Source organism: Odocoileus virginianus, chromosome 17 (genome assembly GCF_023699985.2).
Source record: "Odocoileus virginianus isolate 20LAN1187 ecotype Illinois chromosome 17, Ovbor_1.2, whole genome shotgun sequence".
Taxonomy (NCBI): Eukaryota; Metazoa; Chordata; class Mammalia; order Artiodactyla; family Cervidae; genus Odocoileus; species Odocoileus virginianus.
This window is the reverse complement of record NC_069690.1, coordinates 16,395,329-16,416,525: the sequence shown is the minus strand read 5'-3', so window position 1 is coordinate 16,416,525 and position 21,197 is coordinate 16,395,329. Positions and strand designations below refer to the sequence as shown.

Below are 21,197 nucleotides of genomic sequence, written 5' to 3'. Positions count from 1 at the left end.
GGGTATCATGCTGGGGCCCCTGCGGCTGCTGCTAAGTCACTTCAGTCGTGTCCGACTCTGTGTGACCCCATAGACGGCAGCCCACCAGGCTCCCCCGTCCCTGGGATTCTCCAGGCAAGAACACTGGAGTGGGTTGCCATTTCCTTCTCCAATGCATGAAAGTGAAAAGTGAAAGTGAAGTTGCTCAGTCGTGTCAGACTCTTAGTGACCCCATGGACTGCAGCCCACCAGGCTCCTTTGTCCATGGGATTTTCCAGGGGAGAGTACTGGAGTGGGGTGCCATTGCCTTCTCCGGCTGAGGCCCCTGGGTGAGCACAAATAAGCAAAAGGACACTGCTTCCCCCGACAATTTATCATCTGGTTCAGGAGAGAAGACAAAATGTGCAAAATTACGAATGATCTGCAGATGACAGAAATCTTAGAATTCAACAGGAATCTTTTGAGCTAAAGACCTTTTTTCAGGGTTTTGTGCTTTGTTTGTTTTTAGTATTTTTAAGTCTCTGTTGAATTTGTTACAACATTAGTTCTGTGTTATGTTTTGGTTTTTTGGCTGTGAAGTATATGGGATCTCAACTCCCCGACCAGGGATCGAACCCACACCAGCTGCACTGGAAAGAGATGTCTTAGCCACAGGACCGCCAGGGAAGTCCCTGAAGACCTCTTATAAGTCATCAGCTGGGTGGTTCTCTGCCCTGACTCTTCCACAGAACACCTGGCAATACTAAGACTTTCTGACAGAAAACACTGAATGTAAATAGCCCTAAATTTTAATGAAGCTCCACAAAGGAATGACTCAGGTTCCTCCTGAGTCTGCATATGGACGTATGCACCTGTGTGCATGTGTGGGCACTTCTAGAATGAATGTGGTTAAAAAGAAATCACACCAAACACCCTGTTTTGTAGCATATATTCTCATTTAACATTTATCGTGAGCACTTGATTACATTTCTTTATATTGTCCTTGTTAACAGCTAGTTTTCTGCTGTATGGATGTATCATAATTTATATGACTCAATGTTTTTCTCCATCATTTTCCACTTTCATGAGAAATACTGAAGAGAAAATTCTTACAACTCAATGTTTACATAAAGTCTCAAGAATCTCCTTACTATAAATTTCTAGAAGTATAATTGCTAGATTAGAGGCAAACCCAACCAAATTTTAGATTTTTTTTGGAAACACATTGCTAAACTACCGTCTGGAAAGTTCTCACGTATTTACTCTCTTGCCAGCAGTAAACATATCCTCAGCAACACTGTGTAGGATTGAAAAAAAACCCTCAAGTATTTGAGGTGAAAATGTGTTTGCTGGCCATTTTTCCCTTTTTATTTTTTATTTTTTTGGTGGACTGATTGTTTATATTCCCCCTCCATTTTCTAGTTAGGTGTTTATTTCTTTGGAAGGGCCTTTGTACATTAAAGGTATTTATATTCTGCACATGCTGAAATTGAAAAGATAGCATTTAAAGCCACTCTATGTCACCCCATAAACAGAAACTGTAGGCTCTAAATATATGCAATAAATAATGATACATATCCCAGAACGTGCTGAATATTTCATAAATTTTTTATTTTGGTTAGCAAAACTTACTAGTCCAAGCAGAATGTGTTTAAATGTGCCAGGACAAAGAATATAAGCCATTTCTGCCACACTTCGATTTCTTGGTAGCAGTTACGTACGTTTGCTGTAGCAAGAGAAAGCTAAAGTGAACCTTAACATCACAGCCCTTACGCTTACATCACACAGATTCTGCGATATACCTACTAGGACATGAGAATGTACTTTGTCACCCACAACGTGTCTTGCTCTTGTTGCTGTTTAGTTACTAAGTTGTGTCCAACCCTTTTGCGACCCCAAGGACTGTAGCCCGCCAGGCTCCTCTGTCCATGGGATTTCTAAGGCAAGAATACTGGAGTGGGTTGCCATTTCCTTCTCCAGGGGATCTTCCTGACCCAGGGATTGAGCCCGAGTCTCCTGCACTGGCAGGTAGAATTCTTTGTTTTTAACTTTTTAATTGAAGAATGAATACTTTACAGAATTTTGTGGTTTTCTGTCACACATCAGCAAGAATCAGCCATAGGTACACCCATGTCCCCTCTCTCCCGGACGTCCGGCCCACGTCCCTCCCCATCCTGCCCTTCAGCCTGTCCCAGAGCCCCCGTTCAGTTCCCTGAGTCGTAAGGCAGATTCCCACTGGCTCTCTATTTCACCTTCGGTATTGTACATTTCTACGTCACTCTCCCCACACATCGCCACTTCCCCTCTTCTCCTCCGCCCGTGTGCATAGGTCTGTTCTCTATGTCTGTTTCTCCATTGCGGCAGGTAGATTCTTTACTGCTGGGCCACCAGGGAAGCCTATAAAGTGTCTTGGCTTAATGAAATATGTGGCAAAAGCATGTACTTTTTGAAAAAAAAAAGTTTTGAAAATCACCTTTTTTTGGGGGGGGGTGATATTTTACATGAACTATCAGCATGGCCATTAGATAGTGAATACTCATTATACTATTTTCTTTGCTGCCTTTAATATTTGTCACCCAATTGTTTCCCAAAGAATCAGAGGGAACTTACATAGGAGGTACCTAGACGACACTGTCGCCCAAAGAAAGAAAATGAAGTCGCTCAGTCGTGTCCGACTCTTTGCAACCCCACGGACTGTAGCCTACCAGGCTCCTCTGTCCATGGATTTTCCAGGCAAGGGTACTGGAATGGGTTGCCATCTCCTTCTCCAGGGGATCTTCCCAACACAGGGATCGAACCCAGGTCTCCCGCATTGCAGGCAGATGCTTTACCATCTGAGCTACCAGGGAAGTGTTACACAGTCACCCAACTGAGTAATAAAGAAGAACAGGTAGGCAATGAGGGTGGGGTGTCAGTAGGAAGGGTGAGTCACACTGGAAACCCCCAACTAAGAATGGTTCCTGGATTTGCGTACAAACCCGAATCCTGAGCTTCCTGGAAGCTTCAACAAATGCAAAACTTATGAGTTGCCTGGATTTCATTATTTCATGAGGTTTGTAATTAAATACTCCCTGCACCCAAATATGCTTTTAATTTTTAAACGATAATTTTTGTCAAGGAGGAAGAAAAATTAACTGCTCAGCAGTGATTTGATGGTATTTTGCTTGACGTGGCTGTCTTCCTCCAGATGAGCTTTTGGTGTACGCCTCCTATCTGTAGGATATTTCATTTGAGTCTGGAATGGCAATCCTCACTGAATTGTTCACTAGTTTTTAATTTAATGTAAACACCTATTCATCAAATCACATCCCCTTCACTAATTAATTCCTTGCAGAGAGTCAATTTCTTGAGCTTCCAGCAATTAAAAAAGAAAAGTGCCAGGAAAATGTAGCCAGAGTTGGTTTTTTTTTTCCTTTCACCACTTTTAGGGGCCAGAAAATGTTGTCATGGAGACAACAGCTGCTAGATTATGAGTGACAGGTCTCAAGAGAGAAGTGTCTTGGAAAGGGAAGATCTCAAGTTGAAAAAAAAAGTGAGAAAGAACCACTGCAAGCTCCTTCACTAAGCATGGTGGGGAGCTCAGCTGAAAGAGGTATTTGAGTGAACAAAGAATAAAAAAAGTATTTCCTCCTTTCTTTCAACTAACATAGGAGATGTTTTTCTTCCAAGGGGGAACAGATTTCTTTTAAGCAAATCTCAAGCATATGTACATATCTTGACATAATTACATTTTAAAATTGGGATTCACACTGATGCACCAAATTGGTTGCCTTAGTAATGAGATATCACCCAGGCAACGGATTTGCTGCTCTTTCGCGAGAGCAAATCATCTGCTTGCAACTTACAGGGCAGCAGGCTGGGGAAGGGGTGGCAGTGGTCGCTTCCTGGCAGTTATCTGAGAGGAGATAAATAAGAAACAAATTCTTTTTGACATGTCGTCATTACTTTCCATATATGTTTTTATCTTTTTTATTCATCAGTTGGGTGGGAGGAGGAAGACAGTGGGTGGGGGTAGGAAAAGAGAGAGGGAGAGAGGGAGGGAGGGAAAAGGATGCTCTGTCGTTCCAATGCTGCTGAAGCATTTTTATTGTTCTAAAAGGGCTTTGCATTTGTCAATATGTAAACACTAAATGGCATCAGTTACTGGCCGACATTATAAATCAACAGAAATTTTCTCCACAATAATAAAAATCAATGACTTGTAATGAGTAATGTTATTTTAACGTCACTGCTTAGTAACACATGTAGGGGTAATGCTTCAACATTCAAGAATCATTTACTAAATGTCTTGCAGGTAAGAAATACTCCTTGGTTTCTTCATTAAGAACATACATCCTTTCCCATACCTATTTCTGTTACCACGATTTACCAATAAATGTTTGACACAGTTTCCTGGGGGCTTCCCAGGTGATACTACCTGCCTGCCAATGCAGGAGATGTAAGAGATCGGGTTTGACCCCTGGGCGGGGCAGGTCCCCTGGGGGAGGACATGCCAATCCACTCCAGTATTCTTGCCTGGGGAATCCCATGGATACAGAAGCCAGGGGGGCTACAGTCCAGAGGGGTGCATGGAGTCAGACACGACTGAAGTGACTTAACACGCGTGCACACACACTTTCTTGCTGGAGGATTCTGATATGCATGTGTTTTTCTTCTCCTCTTTACTCTGCTTCCACCCCAATCATTTTTGACATTCTGGTTATTAATAAACAAGCGATCTCCCAATGGCCACATTACGTGGACACTTTCAGCCCTTTATTTAGCTGCATAACTCTGTGTTTGACACTGCTGATCAACCCTTCTTCCTTAAAACTGGCCACTTCCTTTGCTTCCTGACTCATACATCCCACTTGCTGGGCATCCTGACTTGAATGTCTCAGAGGCAGTTCGAACTATGCCCCAAACTATTAATTTCCTCCTAATATGCTCCTGCCTCTGTTCCTTTTCTCTCTTTCTCAGTTGGTAGTGGCACCAGCTGTCTAGGAACATTCCTCCAACACTGATGTGGCAGTTTTTGTATTAATAATCCCAAGGGCTAGGACTAGTCTACATTTATCATCGAACACAATATTGAATATTTGTGTTTAAATATTTTTGAATATTTTTGTAGAAAAACTTGCTCCCTATTTTTGTCATAGGAAGTTTATTTTACCCAATAACCATAGCCACAATTAACTGCTATGACACCAATGACCCAACTCTAAACAATTCAACCTGTACAAATGGTTTATGAAATAGAGATGAAGAGCTACCTTCCCTACAAATGGACTTTGAGTAAAATGTGAACTTGACAGAGTGGTTCTCAAACTTTTTGGCCTCTCTCCTTCATCCAGAAAGGATAGGCTACCCACTCCAGTATTCTTGGGCTTCCCTTGTGGCTCACCTGGTAAAGAATCCACCGATAATATGGGAGACCTAGGTTCAATCCCTGGGTTGGGAAGATCCCCTGGAGAAGGGAAAGGCTACCCACTCCAGTACTCTGACCTGGAGAATTCCATGGACTGTATAGTCCATGGGGTTGCAAAGAGTCGGACACAACTGGGTGACTTTCACTTTCACTCACTTCATCCAGAAAGCCTTCTCTTCTAGCTCAGGTAGGTGGCTGGTCTCTGAGCACACCTGGCAGTCATTACCTACTCAACAGAGTCATAATTACTCAACTGCACTGGTCTGAGTGCTAACACATCACCCTCCTGACTGGGTTGTCAGCGTCCTCTGGGTGAAGCCCTGACTTGTTCACTGTACATCCCTCTTCAGTAATGAATGGGAAAATCCATGTTTATTACTCATTGAAAATGCATGAGTGCCCTTCTCCCACCCAACCATACATCACAGTGTTGGAAAAGACACTTGCTACCCATTTCATCTCCTACTGAAGAGACATATCATCATTTGATCAAGGGCACATTTTTCTTTATTTCTTTCGATACTTAGCCATGGTCAAGCAGCATATTTTTAACCATAAATATTCCCCATGAATAAAGTAGTGAGTGGACTGGCATTGGGGGCAACCTCTCTTATCACTCAGGAAATCTTCCCCCTCCCTTCCTGTAATTTGGCTTATGCTTTGTCTACAGTCATCCACACACACCTTTCCCAACCTACTCATGGCTTGAAAGTTACTTTTACTACAACAAACAAAAATCTCTTCTCCTGGAGCATGTATTCTCAGTAAAAGAGTCACTGATCACTTTTCATTACCGCACCTATGTCAAGAGCTGATTCATATAGGAAATAGCAGTTTCCTTCCCATTGTAGTGAAGATATATCTTAGTTCATACATCCAAGAGTCAATGACTCAGGCACCACTAGGTGTCTACTCAGGTCATTTAATAAAGGAATTTTGCCAAAGTACCTTCTTCTTTCTCTCGAGCATGATGCCGTCATCATCTTTGAGGCTGGTTTTACAAACTTTTCTTCAATAGTGTAAGTCATACCTGTTTTTCCATAGGGGGTGAGTGCACATGGAACGATGCTGCTATGGTGTAAGTGAATCATGGAGAAAAGGGTGTGTGCAGAAGGCTGGACCACTGGATTCAAGCCCCGGCTGTGGGGCTCACTGTTGGTGTGATTTCCAGCAAGGTACTCTGGCTACTGAGGTGGCTTGAGACCCCTTTCTTTTTAGATGAAAATAGTGATAGACACTCATTTGCAGAGCTCTTGTAAAGATTCACTTAAAATATATATTAAGGGCTCAGAACAGCGCCTGTCAGCCAGTAAAGATTAACTACTGTATTAGTAGGTGTCTTGGTTTTTTTTCTTTAACACTTTAAGGGCAAAAGTAATCAATTTCATATGAGAGGTAATTATTTTGCTTTTAGTCTGAGAAATCAAACACTTGATTGGTTTCTCAAAGAAGCTGGGGAGCTTTGTTTGAAAAGGATGTGAGAGGCCCACAGCTTCATGCTACTATTTGATGAAGTTTCACATAAACAATATATCAGGGAACAGGGCCAAGTGAATAACAACACACATACACTCTAATTTTCAGATAATGATTCTATTCACACTTTTTCTCTGGCTGATTTACAAAATTATTCTACTCAGACCTATACTAATCTTTGAGATTACTTATAATTAATAGTGATGATATTATTCCCAGTTTCAGAATTTGCTGTTTTCATGACATATCCATGCTTTAATGAACCACTTTTAACTCTTCACAAGATCTTTTGTGTGTTTGGGGCTATAATATAATCCAACAATGGGAGAGTGTAAAATGCAAATTTAACAAATATAAGAACATACAAGTAATATTAAATTGCTATTCAGAATAAACCAACCAGGCCAGTTTTTAAAATATACATTTTTTAAGGATGAAATGATACATCACTGGAAATCATAATTAATGTGATAAAGATCACTGTGTTCCATTCTTGAAAGTGCCTTAGCTCAAATCTCTAACCACGTGTAGAAAGACATTTCTAAGTCAACTGGGAATAAGGAACATGAACTACACATTAGGTTGTAGGAATGTGTAGGAATCACTGTTAATTTTGTATAGTATTATAAAAGCATACTAAAATCCTTATCTGGTACTGGTATGTCAGGACAAAATGATAACATAACTTAGATTTCCTTTTAAAAACACCAGACCAAAAATACATAAAAACATGTGGTGAACACTAGATAAAATAAGAGTAGTAAAAGACTGATCCTTGTTCAAGCAAAGAGATGGGGACACTACTCTTTCTACTTTTGTGAATATTTGCTATTTTTCACAATAAAAATATCAAAAAGAAGAAGGAAATACACCTTTTATCAAGTTACATTTAAAACGTGACTGCTCACTAGACCCTCCAAATGCAATAAATTCCAGAAATGACAAATAGTATGTTTAACATTTCATGATCAAAATTCAGTAAGACTAAAAATTAATTAATTCCAGACATCTTGGAATGTGAAGTCAAGTGGGCCTTAGGAAGCATCACTACAAACAAAGCTAGTGGAGGTGATGGAATTCCAGTTGAGCTACTTCAAATCCTAAAAGATGATGCTGTGAAAGTGCTGCATTCAATACGCCAGCAAATTTGTAAAACTCAGCTTTCATTCCAATCCCAAAGAAAGGCAATGCCAAAGAATGTTCAAACTACCACACAATTGCACTCATCTCACATGCTAGCAAAGTAATGCTCAAAATTCTCCAAGCCAGGCTTCAGCAATACATGAACCATGAACTTCTAGATTTTCAAGCTGGTTTTAGGAAAGGCACAGGAACAAATTGCCAACATCTGCTGGATCATCAAAAAAGAGAGTTCCAGAAAAACATCTATTTCTGCTTTATTGACTATGCCAAAGCCTTTGACTGTGTGAATCACAACAAACTGTGGAAAATTCTGAAAGAGATGGGAATACCAGACCACCTGACCTGCCTCTTGAGAAACCTATATGCAGGTCAGGAAGCAACAGTTAGAACTGGACATGGAACAACAGACTGGTTCCAAATAGGAAAAGGAGTACGTCAAGGCTGTATATTGTCGTCCCTGCTTATTTAACTTATATGCAGAGTACATCATGAGAAACGCTGGGCTGGAGGAAGCTCAAGCTAGAATCAAGATTGCCGGGAGAAATATCAATAACCTCAGATGTGCAGATGACACCACCCTGATGGCAGAAAGCGAAGAAGAACTAAAGAGCCTCTTGATGGAAGTGAAAGAGGAGAGTGAAAAGGTTGGCTTAAAGCTCATCATTCAGAAAACTAAGATCATGGCATCTGGTCCCATCACTTCATGGCAAATAGATGGGAAAACAGAGGAAACATTGGCTGACTTTACTTTTCTGGGCTCCAAAATCACTGCAGATGGTGATTGCAGCCATGAAATTAAAAGACACTTACTCCTTGGAAGGAAAGTCATGACCAGCCTAGACAGCATATTAAAAAGCAGAGACATTACTTTGCCAACAAAGGTTCATCTAGTCAAGGCTATGGTTTTTCCAGTAGTCATGTATGGATGTGAGAGCTAAACTATAAAGAAAGCTGAGCGCTGTAGGATTGATGCTTTTGAACTGCAGTGTTGGAGAAGACTCTTGAGAGTTCCTTGGACTGCAAAGAGATCCAACCAGTCCATCCTAAAGCAGATCAGTCCTGGGTGTTCACTGGAAGGATTGATGTTGAAGCTGAAACTCCAATACTTTGGCCACCTGATGTGAAGAGCTGACTCATTTGAAAAGACCCTGATGCTGGCAAAGATTGAGGGCAGGAGGAGAAGGGGATGACAGAGGATGAGATGGTTGGACGGCATCATCGACTCAATGGACATGAGTTTGGGTAAACTCCGGGAGTTGGTGATGAACAGGGAGGCCTGGCGTGCTGTAGTCCATGGGGTCGCAGAGTCGGACATGACTGAGCGACTGAACTGAACAATTAACAAAAAAGTCAGAAAATGGAAAAAAAAAATACACTCAAAACATTTATCACCTGGAAGTTACTTTAAAAAATTTTTTTAAATAACATTTTTTTTGGAAATAAGATATCTAGATATAATAATGCATGAAATCCTATAGATATAGTAAAAGTGGTTCTCAGAACAAATTCCATAGTCCATTATTAATAACTGTGAAAGAATAAAATGCATGAAATGAACAACTCCAGAACTGGAAGGAAGAGAATCTCCTGCTTGCTGCTTCTTTTACATTCCAAAAAAGGAGGAATTGATGAAAATAAAAAGTAAAATCAATAAATTAGAAACAGGAAAATGGTGGTACTAACAAGAGAGTTGGTTTTTGAAAATGCATTACTAACTAAAGTTGATAAAGAATAAAGAGTGAGTACCAGTCAAATACACAAAATGAGTGACCTGAGGGAATGATGAAAAAACAAAGGAAATGAAAAGAAACATAAGAGACAACTTTGTTCAACTCTGCTGAATTAAATTTGAGAAACTGAATGATTTTTCAAGAAAATATAAATCCAAATCTGACCCCAAACAGACCAATTCTTATAAGGAACTATAAGAAAACATTGCTGATATATTGATAAAAGAACCCTATATGTTGTACAATATTTACACAGTATCAGTTTGCTAGTGGAAAACCAAATTTATTATTATAAAATAAAAAAGGTCATTCACTACCCTATAATTCCATCTAGAACTCCACTCTAAAATTAGAAACAATCACATATCATTTTAGCCTACATTCTGAGTACTTTATTTCACAGCTTGAGGTCTTTTCCTCCTTTCTTGGCATTCCATCATCCCTTTTACTCTTTTCCATACTTTCTCCTTCACTCATTCCTTTGTTCTACTCTATACTGCCTTTGTGGTGTAACAGTGAAAGTCACTCAGTTGTGTCCGACTCTTTGAAACCCCATGGACTATAGAGTCCATGGAATTCTCCAGGCCAGAATACTGGAGTGGGTAGCCGTTCCCTTTCCCAGGGCATCTTCCCAACCCCGGGAACGAACCCAGGTCTCCTGCATTGCAGCCAGATTCCTTACCAGCTGAGCCACAAGGGAAGCCCATACTGTCTTTGAGATTGCATCAATTTTGCTACCATCTCATAATCAAACCACAACCATCCTCTAATTAGGAAGCTACCAGATGAGCACACTAAAATTCTGAGAGACAAGATTCAATGGGATGCTACTCAACCATAAAAAAGAATGAAATAATGCCATTTGCAACAACATGGATGAACATAGAGGCTGTCACACTGAGTGAAGTTGCCGAGACAAAGGCAAATCTATGACACTGCTTGTTGTTTAGTCGCTAAGTTGTGTCCAACTCTTTGCAACCCCATGGACTGTAGCCTGCCAGGCTCCTCTATCCATGGAATTTCCCAGGCAAGAATACTGGAGTCGGTTGCCATTTCCTTTCTCCAGGGGATATTCCTGACTGAGGGATTGAACCCGTGTCTCCTGCATTGCAGGTGGGTTCTTCACCACTCAGCCATCAGGGAAACCTGAAAATGCTTACTATGTGGAATCTAAAAAAACATGGTATAAACTTATCTGCAAAACAGAAACAGAGTCACAGATGTAGAAAACAAATGTACGGTTCCCAGGAGGTGGGAAGGGAGGGTTAAGCTGGGAAATCGGGTTGACATATACACACTACTACATATAAAACAGAGAACTAGTAATGACCTGTTGTATAGCACAGGGAACTCTTTTGAGACTGATAGGGTCATTACTCATATTTATAACAGACAACAGTCATCAACCAGGAAAGTTCCAATCAAACTGAGAGGTAGGGTCATCCTGGTTTAGAGTCAAAGGCTAGATCTGGTCAATCTCTCAGCTAGGTATAAAGAAGAAACACAAAGTGTCAGATCTGTGAGAACAAAACATCCCCCGGATAAGCACTGAAGATCAAAAGCAAGGATCTGGATATATACAGAACAGATGTGGGAAAACAACTAACTATGGCAGACAAAAAAACAGAGATTCAACTTGCAAATTTACAAGCTGTCTTAAGAAAGATAACAGAACAGAGTAAAGGCAATATTAAAAAAAAAAACAATCAACAGAAGAAAACTGTTCTAAGATGAAAGAGAATTTTAAGATTCCACTCCAAAAGTTTTTTTCTGAGTTCTAGGCAAAATAAATGAACCAGACCAACACTTAGAAACATCTTGGCAATTGGGAGGGAAGAAAAACTTTCATAATTTGCACAAGATGTAATCTTTTACCCAGAAAACTGAATAGAATCAATAAATATGAATCAAGAAAGGCTTCATTCTAGATATAGATAAACCAACATAAGCCAAATCCAATGGACATAGGAGCCTGTATGGCTATAGACCACGGGATCACAAAGCATTGGACACAACTTAGCAACTGAGCAGCCAGTACTATTTCTCTACATCAACATTGCCACATAGAAAATCTAGTAAAAACACAATAATAAGATCCCAACAGCTACAAAAATAATAAAGCACCTAGGAATTTACCATGAATTCATAAGGTCCCTCCTAAGTCTAAAAGTCAGTAAAATGATGTAAATAAGCCTATTCTACACTCTTAAGATGACTTAATATTATAAAAATGTTAATCCTTTCAATTTAATCTATAAATTCAATGCAACCCTAATGAACAGTATTGTTGAATTTAATGAACTCAATAAATACACATTAAAATTCATATTACAGAATAAAGGTCTATGTATACAATAATCAACCTCAATAAAGAGTAGGAAAAAAAAGAGTACAGAAGATGGACTTATCATATACTAAGACATATGACAATAAAAACTGTCATTTAATGTAATGAGAGGCAGATATAAAAATGGAACTGCACAGAGTGCTCAGAAACAGAATACACGTAATATATATGCATATATAAAAACTTCATACACAGTAAAAGTGGCACCACAAACTAATACGAAAAGAATAGATTATTTATTAGATGACACCGAGAAAACTTCCTCATCATATAGAAGAAAGTGAAACTGGATTCCTTTAGAGAACCACATACACAGATGGATTTTGAATGGATTAAAGACCTAAATGTGAAAGGTAAAACTATATAGTTCATAGAAGAAAACACAGAATAGTACCTTTGTGATCTGGAGACCAGGAAAGTCCTCTTAAACAAAATTCCAAAACACAAAGTATGAGGCAAAAAAAGTTGAAGATTTTTAATTATGTCAAAATTAAGGATTCTCTTCAACAAAGCATATTAGAAAGTTCAATAGCACCCCCACAGTAGGAGACTATATTTATAATGTCTGAAGTGAAAGAGAGACTAATGTCTAAAACAGTCCAGGAATTCCTGCTCATCAACAAACAACGATACTAACTCCAGAAGAAAAGTGGATGAAAGTTATGAAAGGGCAGTTTACAGGTAACCCCCGAAAGCAAACAAGCATTTAATTAGATGCTCCAGGTTAATGGTAATCAGAGAAAGAGGAAACAGAATAAAACAGCGTGATCTCATTATACTTATTAGTCTGGCAAAATTTAGGCACCTGGATGATACTGAAAACGATGTGGGCACTTAGTAACCTCTACATACAAACTGGTGATGTGCAAACCGGCAGGCATCCTGGAGAGGAGCAGCCAGGTCAGCCGGCCACCCTTCCCTTGGTGGATACTCCATTCTCACCGAGGGACATGATTTCTTTTTGCATGCATGTATCAGTTTTTACATCAAAACATTTCATATAGAAGGTATGGAAATGGGTAAGGGGGATAAGAAGAAATGTCTGAGTGAACGAATGAAATGAAAAGGGACCCTGCACAGATCAATGATGACAGGTACCATGATTTAGGAGCAGGGCTAAGTCAGCACTACACACTTCAGTCAAGGGCTGTTGGTGGGTCGTATTGGGTGAGACCGCCGGTTTCAAACGAGTTGGTCAAGCTTTTGAATGACAAGACAGAAAAAAAGTCCTCTATGCAGTTAAGATGAGGGTAATGATTCAATTAGCCACGAGACAAAAATCAGACTACTTCAGACATCTCTCTGATTCTGAATATCAGAAGACAAAATATCTTTGGCGTTTGGAGGATAAAATCATTCTTGTTGTTGTGTACTAGAGAAGCCAAGACAACACTGTAAAGCAATTATCTTTCAATTAAAAATAAGTGTAAAAAGATATTTTAAAAAAGTGAACTCAGGTAAGTTTTCCATGTGCAAAGGCAATAGAAAATACTCTAAGATATGCATAGATGCAAAAAAAATACATCACTGTGAACATTTCCTGAATCAAAGAAAGCATTCAACTCAATTGTAAGAACATAAAATCAAAGCCTTATCCTCATATAGAAAATGTAAGATTACCTTTTGTAGAAAGAGGACAATCCTGACAAGCATCTGAGCACGGAGCTCTTCCAAGGTAAACAATGTTCGGGGTGTTCGAATGAAAATTTTGGTCTTCCCATAAGCCACATCGTCCTGAAAGCCACAATATTCGACCAGTTTCTTGACAGCTTCTTTGTCTGAGGGGAGGTCATGGTTGGGCCAGGTGAATTCAGAGATCATTTTGTACCTTGATGGGGAAAACAAACAAACAAATCAGGACATGGATTAAGGGAGAAAAACCATGTGGTATCAATAGATGCAGAAAAGCTATTCAATAAAATTCATGCTTCACAGGAAGAAAAAAAAAAACTTCTTAGCAAACTCAAAATAGAGATGAATTTCATTAGCCTCACAAGAGACAGAGAAAAAGGCTTCAATAAAATACAATACTCCTTTAGGGTAATAACTCTTACTAAACCAGGGTTAGAAGGGTATTCCTTAGTTTAATAAAAGCTATTTGTCCAAAACTTGCAGCAAATATTATCTGTAACATGGCAACCTTGGAAGCATTCTCTTTGCAAACAGAAAGAAGACAAGGATGCCTCTATCATGGGTTTTTGAAAATATTACTTAAGAACAACATGACTCATTTCAAAGGAAATCAACCAGATCTTCAGAAAAACTATCATCAGTAAAAAAAAAAAAATTAAGTTGTGTTTTACACATACAGTCAATACACAAAAATCATTTGCAATCCATGGTTGATTCATGTCAATGTATGACAAAAACCACTACAATATTGTAAAGTAATTAGCCTCCAACTAATACAAATAAATGGGGAAAAAAAAATCATTTGCAATGCTGCAGACCAGTAGCCACCAGTTCCTCCATATGTGGGCCTCTCATAGGTTAGTTTACCTCACACCAACTTCTTGGTGATGCTGAGAGTGAGCAAGACAGAAGTCAAAGCCTCAGCCCCGTGTAAGCTAATCTCACAAGCAACACTCCATCACTTTTGCCATATTCCATTTGGCTAGAAGCAGTTCACGAGGGTCAGCCCACTCTCCTGGGAAAAGGAGTATGCAGGGCACGAATACCGGGAAGCGGGGATCATTGGGACCAGCTTGGAAGGCTGCCTACCACAGTGCTTTCCCCTATCCCTGGTGCAAAGTTGTTTACATGGAGTCAAATTTAGTACGTTTTTCACACATTACATCTGAATTCTACATCTTAGTGAGAAAGGTTCTCCTCACACTCAGGTTACAGGGTAATTCACTTATGGGTTCTTCTAGGATTTGTATGTTTCCATTTTTTACATTCGGAGCTCTGATTCATTTGGAATTTATCTTGGTATAAGGAATGGATCCAACTTTACTTCTGAAAAAAGGCTACTTCCAATATTATTTACTAAAAAGTCAGTCTTTCTCCCTCTGAGTTAATATGCCATTTTATCATATGCTAAATTTTCATATGTACTTTAATTCATTTCTAGGCTTTTTGTTCTGTTTCACTGCTCTCTCTGCCGATCGGTACTACATGGTTTTAATTATAGAGGTTATATTTCAATATCCAGTGGTCTTTTCTCTCTCTTTTCCTTTTAAAGGTCTTTCTAGATATTCCTAGATGTTTACTTTTCTATGTGAATTTTAGAATCAATTTGCATAGGGAAAAACAATCACAAAACAAATCCTTGCGGGTATTTTTTTGGGTTCCCATGCATTAAATTTGGCTATGATGTCCAGTTGTCCCACCCAAGAACCAGGGATTGGTTTAAGTCTACTTTTGCACCTTCCAGGAATCTTCATATTTTCCTCTTAGGAATTTACCCATTTCTGGTTAAGATAATATATATTTAAGGGGCATCTGATTCCTCCTTCTTGATATTTCTCTCTTTTCCTAGTTTCTATCTCAACTTCTGGGTCAGCATGCTCTTCCTGGATTCCTTCTGTCTCTGGATATTTCTTCTCAATCTCATTTTCTGGCTACTGTTCTTCACTACTGGACCTCGAAAGGTTGGAGTGCCCCGGGGCTCATATGAAGCCCTCTTCTCTCTATGTACAACCTCCCACTTCACCTCATCTAGTCCGTCCACTTCATTTTTCAACTCAAGCGATTATTATTCCAAGCCCAGCTCTCAATTCTGAATTTCACATTCACATATCCAGTGCCTACACAGACCTTAAGGCATTTAAAATTCTTCTTTTCAGTCCTTCCAACTGCAAAGTCGTTGGTTACCAAAGCCAGAATCCTGGGAATCATGTGATTCCTGCTCTTCTCTATCATTCCTTCTCATTCACCATCGAGTCTATTGATTCCACCTCCAAAATATATTTAAAGTTCAACTACTCTCATCTTCACCGCCACAATCCTAAGAGAAGCCACCGTCAAGTTTACTACAACAGACTCCTAAGCTGGTTTCCATTTCCTCTTCAATCCACTCTGCATATTCAGCAGTCAGAGCAGTATTCCCAAAAGCCTCACAACATTTTTATCTTTTACTGGTCTCCTGCTTTCCTTGCTCTGCTCCAATCAGCTTGGCCTTCTTCAGGGTCTCGGTATTGTGGTTGCCTCTTTATTGCTTTGAGGCTTTGTATGCGCTGTTCCCACTGCCTGGAATACTTTTTTTTTTTAAATTTAAATCCTGATTAAAAAAAAAATGTATTTATCTGTTTGGCTGTGTGAGGTCTTAGTTGGGACATGCAGGATCTTCCATTTTAGTTGCAGCATTTGAAATCATTAGTTGTGGCATGCGAACTCTTTGCTGCACCATATGGGATCTAGTTCCCTAACCAGGGATTGAACCTGGGCCCCCTGCATTGGGAATGTATAGTCTTAGCCATTGGGCCACCAGGGAAGTCCCCTGGAATGCTTTTTTTTTAAAAAGCTACTCTTTGAAAGGTGGAGACTTCTCATCTTCTAGTCTTTTTTGATTTTCCTTCATCAACCATCATCCCCATTATTCCTAAAATAACCAGTTGCCTTTCTTTTCCTCACACCATTCATCTCAGTTTGTAATCATATTGATTTGTGCATCTGTCTGTTGAATGTCCGTCTATGGGTACCACAAAGGCAGAGATTTTGTCTTGTTCCTCACTATATGCCACATCCCTATCACGTTGTCTGCCATACAGTGAGGAGAGAGATATCTGTTGAATAAAAGAATGGAAGAAAATATATTTAAAGTCTGGTCACATGCCAGATAAAGACAGAAACAGGAACTGAAGAGTTCTGATACAAAGAGAGAGGTAACGTTTTGCAATATCACATGAAAAAAGGAAATAAAATTCAAAAATTTCCAAATTTATTACGAAACTAGAATAAGAGTCAACAGGCAGTAACGGCGTGTGTTGAAAGTTGTAGGCATTCTGCAGGAGCTAGAAGAAATGGTACTGCCACCCTCCTCAGCTAACACGTCAGGGTAGTGGTGCACTTCCTCTCTTCCCCACCGTTAGGGGCACAACCCCACTTCTCCAGCAAACCAGCATCCTGAACTTGCAAATTAAAAAGCTGAACTCATCTGCTTTCTGACAACTAGTTTTTAACCTCCCTGGAAGCCTTTAGCAGCTTAAAGGTTATCAGCACCTTTAAAATCCTTCTCTCTCTCTTTTGATAAAAGGATGAAGGTGACAAGTAGAAGTCTAGGCTCAAAGCTAGCTTACAAAAAAAATCTGCAGAATCCAAAAACACAAACTCACTGTGGAAATGTTACTTATTCTCCCATCAAGACTGAAAACGCTCCTCCACACTTTCCATCCTACCCCATACAGCACTGTTAATTAGTTCAATCAGTATATGTAAATATTATATTTATAGGAAAATAGATAATTTTCCCTGTCTTGTTAATTAACATTTCTATCCTTCCCATAAACAGTACAAGTCTTTACTTCTCTATATTCCTCATTCCCATTTTAATTTTTGTTGCAAATGATTGCTACCGATATCCTTCGGCCCCCCCCACCCCCATTATAATGGAAACCACTTGTATAGATCTCACAAGAAGTTTTACTGACTTATTTGTTCAATGTTGCTTTTTTGCAGTCCACATTTCCCTTCTGCATTTATATTCCTTTTTGCTAAAGTACACCCTTTCGAAGATTTCTCAGAGAAGTCTAGGGATAGTAAACTTTCTGAACTTATATATGTCAGGAAATTTATTTTGTTTTTATTTTGCCCACACTTTTTTTTTTTTGTCTGTGCTGGGTCTTCACTGTTGCATGTGGGTTTTCTCCAGTGGCAGTGAGTGGGGTCCACTCTCGAGTTGCAGTGCTCGGACTTCTCACTGTGGTAGCTTCTCTTGTTGGGGTGCACAGGCTTAGCTGCCTCACAGCATATGAAATCTTCCCGAACCTGGGATGGAAACTGTGTCCCTTGCATTGGCAGGCAGACTGTTTACCACTGGACCACCAGGGAAGTTCCCTACCCACATTTTTGAATGATAACTTGGCATGGAATAAAATTCTAAGTGTAAACTTCATTCCCCTTCACAGTGAAGATACTGCTCCTTTGTCTGTTTATACTGAATGTTGCTAATGAGAAGTCTGATGACAGTATGAGTCTCATTTCCTCATAGGTAGTTTGCCTTTCTTCTTGGGAACTCTAAGCATTTTTCATTATGCCTAGAGTTCTGAAAGTGAACATAACGTAAGTTCATTTAAAACATTCGTATGTTTTACACTCGATGTATTCTTTCAGTCTGACCCCTGAACTCTCCTTTCCTTCTGGTGCTCCTGCTACATGGCTTTTGGCCCTTCTGGATCAAACTTACACTTGGTGTGATCTTTCTTTAGAACGTTCCATCTCTTTTTCTCTGTGATGAGGTCTGGGAGAAGTCTTCAGCTTGATTTTATAGCTTACTAACTCATTTAAAAGAAGTTTAGTTTGAAAAAAAATTTTTTTTAAATTTTGGTAAATTTTATGTATAGTAAAATGCACACATTTAAAAACACAATTCAGTAAGTTTTGAAAAATGTGTACACTCATGAAACTGACATGTCAATCAAGATGAAGATCATCTACATAATCACAAAGAGCTCCCCCATTACCTTTCCCCCTTTCCAGCCAACTCTCAACCGAGAGCAAAGCACTGCCCTGATTTTTATCTGTTCATGAGCTTCATATAAATGGCAGCATAAAGTGTGTACTCTCTGGTGATTCTTTTTCACATAATGTTTTATTCATCCATGCTGTTGTAGTATCAGCTGTTCATTACCTCTCTCTTTTTTTTTTCCCCCACACTGCATGGCATGTGGGATCTTAGTTCCCTGACCAGGGATTGAACCCACGCCCCCAGCATTGGAGGAGTGGAGTCTTAACCACTGGACCACCAGGGAAGCCCCTGTTCATTCTCTTTAATGCTGACTTGTAACCATTGTATGATGACACTATAAACTGCTGACTCATTCTGTTGATGGACAATTCACTCTGATTGTGCTTAATTTGGTTTTCATTTTCCAAATCCCTAATTGGTTCTTTTTAACAACAACCTGTTCTTGTTTTGAACTGCATATTCCTACTTTAGGACCAAAATTCTCTCCTTTATCTCTCTGAGAATATGAATAGGCTTTTTCCAGGGTATTCTACTCCTTGCTCTAGTTCCTTGGGGGTGAGGTTTTTCATTTGTTGAGCTTATTGGTTCTTTCTCATTGGTCTGGTCTTTCTCAGATGTTTGACTGTTATCTCATCTCCTACCCTAGAATCCTTCTTCCTACATGTATGTCTTGGCCTTTGCTGGCCTCTTGTAAGCTGGCTACTTTTGCTTCCAGAATCTTGGCCAGTATACCTATGATGTCTCCCTTGCAGTTGCTTAGGTGGTTATTAGTCCTGGCCATTACGGCAGCCTCTCAGTGCTGCAGCTGGGGAAACTCCAGACTGTAGCTGAGATGTCTCCTGAACGCCAGCTGAAGCCTCACAAGGCAGTCTTTCCTAAAAACTGTGACCTCAGCATACTTCTGGGTCTACATGTCTGCCTCATATTGTGTTTAGGAGTGTTTCACCTCTTCAAGGCTCACTGAGCATCCCTCTTTGGATTCCATAGTGTGGCTCTGCATTTACTTGGCTTTAAAGACACATATTTTACATCACTGGGGGATGTTCTGGAGTGGGAATGGGAGATTTAAGATTGTACTCCTAAGACTATCATATTTGAAATTCATAGGTTCTTTTTAACCTTTTCTATTTTTACATGAGTATTAGAAAACATAATCCAATCCTTGTAGCATGTCTTCTATGCCAAAAAAAACACACCAAGCATCTTGAGTTGAAAGTAAAATAAGTACAAAAACGGACTAAAAGTGAGTAAGGATATGCACTTGCAGAATTGTCCCCTCCAAATCAAGCTTGCTTATTCTCTTACTTCAACTACTCTCCATGGCTTCCTCTTTGTCTCATATTTTTTTAGTTAGATTAATATACACAAATCATTAAATTATACATAAATATAAATAAATTACTTATTTTAGATAATTCTTCCAGTTCCGCCCCATCCTATAGCTGCCCATTCCCACCCTGTCTTTCTAATACTTGACTTCTGCTGATCTTACATAGGTGACAACACAAAAACAAATCCTACCACTGAGTACTTGCTAGAATTCTAAGTAATGATAAGGGATGAGCAATCTTCCTATTAACACCAACTGAAATCGAGACTCAGAATGAACACATTCTACTCTACAGCTTTAATAAAAAAGAAAAACCAAATTTAAAGAACAGCATGATCTCAATAAGGAAAATGATCAGTTTTGAGCATGACTTTCTGTTCAATAGAAAATTTCTCATTTTTCTAGGCTATTCTGCTATAAAGTTTTATGCTTTCCAAGAGTCTCCAATTAGCGTGAATCCCTTTCACTTCTGCATGCAAGTAGCCGAACACTGGTGGAGAACAACAGCTGATGCTGGGGGCGGGGGTCCTCACTACACACTTACAACCTCAAACCTCAAATGGGTGCTCAGGTCTTCCTGATAGCAAAGCTACTGGGAGAGAGTGGGAAAGCTCTCCGCTCTCTAAAGTGAGTATTTCTGTTTACTTGTCAGCCTCCTACACCACCTCTCTTGATCCTCACTCTCAGGCTCACGACCTTGCCTCATACTTTAAGAAGGAATAGGAAAAAAAAAAAAAAAGAAGAAGAAATAGAAGCAATCAGACAGGAACATTTTCATTTGTGCCATCAGTCGGCTTTCGAGGCTTCCTGCCTTGGTATTCATATTCTCTCTCTGCCTTTAGCCCTGTTGCTAGGGGAGAAGGATCCCTGCTCCCATCTAAAGCTGACCAACCTTCCACCTGTGCTGCGATTTCACTCCTTGTCTTCTCAAGGAGGTTATTATTTCAGTTATCTCCCTTCCTTCTGCGTGGCTGGTTTCTCTCTCTGTTCTGAATCATCGCCACCTGCATTTTGAACATTTTCTAGAGTCTCCTTGACTTCACATTCCACTCTGGCTGCTGCTTCCATTTTTCTCTGTTCTCATTCACAACACACATCCTTGAGCTGTTTGTGGACATCCAGCTACTCACTTCACTTTCCCATCCTGCTCAAATGGGGCTCCGACTAGCTCTTTCTCC

At 39.7% G+C, this 21,197-nt stretch overlaps 1 protein-coding gene across 1 annotated transcript in view; it reads right to left on the bottom strand.

The window, feature by feature from the left end:
* The window catches only part of MYO1D (myosin ID), a 358,148-nt gene that overhangs the window by 172,426 nt on the left and 164,525 nt on the right, over positions 1-21,197 (bottom strand). The window contains exon 17 of the mRNA XM_070478704.1: positions 13,682-13,889. Within this exon, the coding sequence (XP_070334805.1) occupies positions 13,682-13,889 (208 nt within the window). The remainder of the gene's footprint in view (positions 1-13,681; positions 13,890-21,197) is intronic.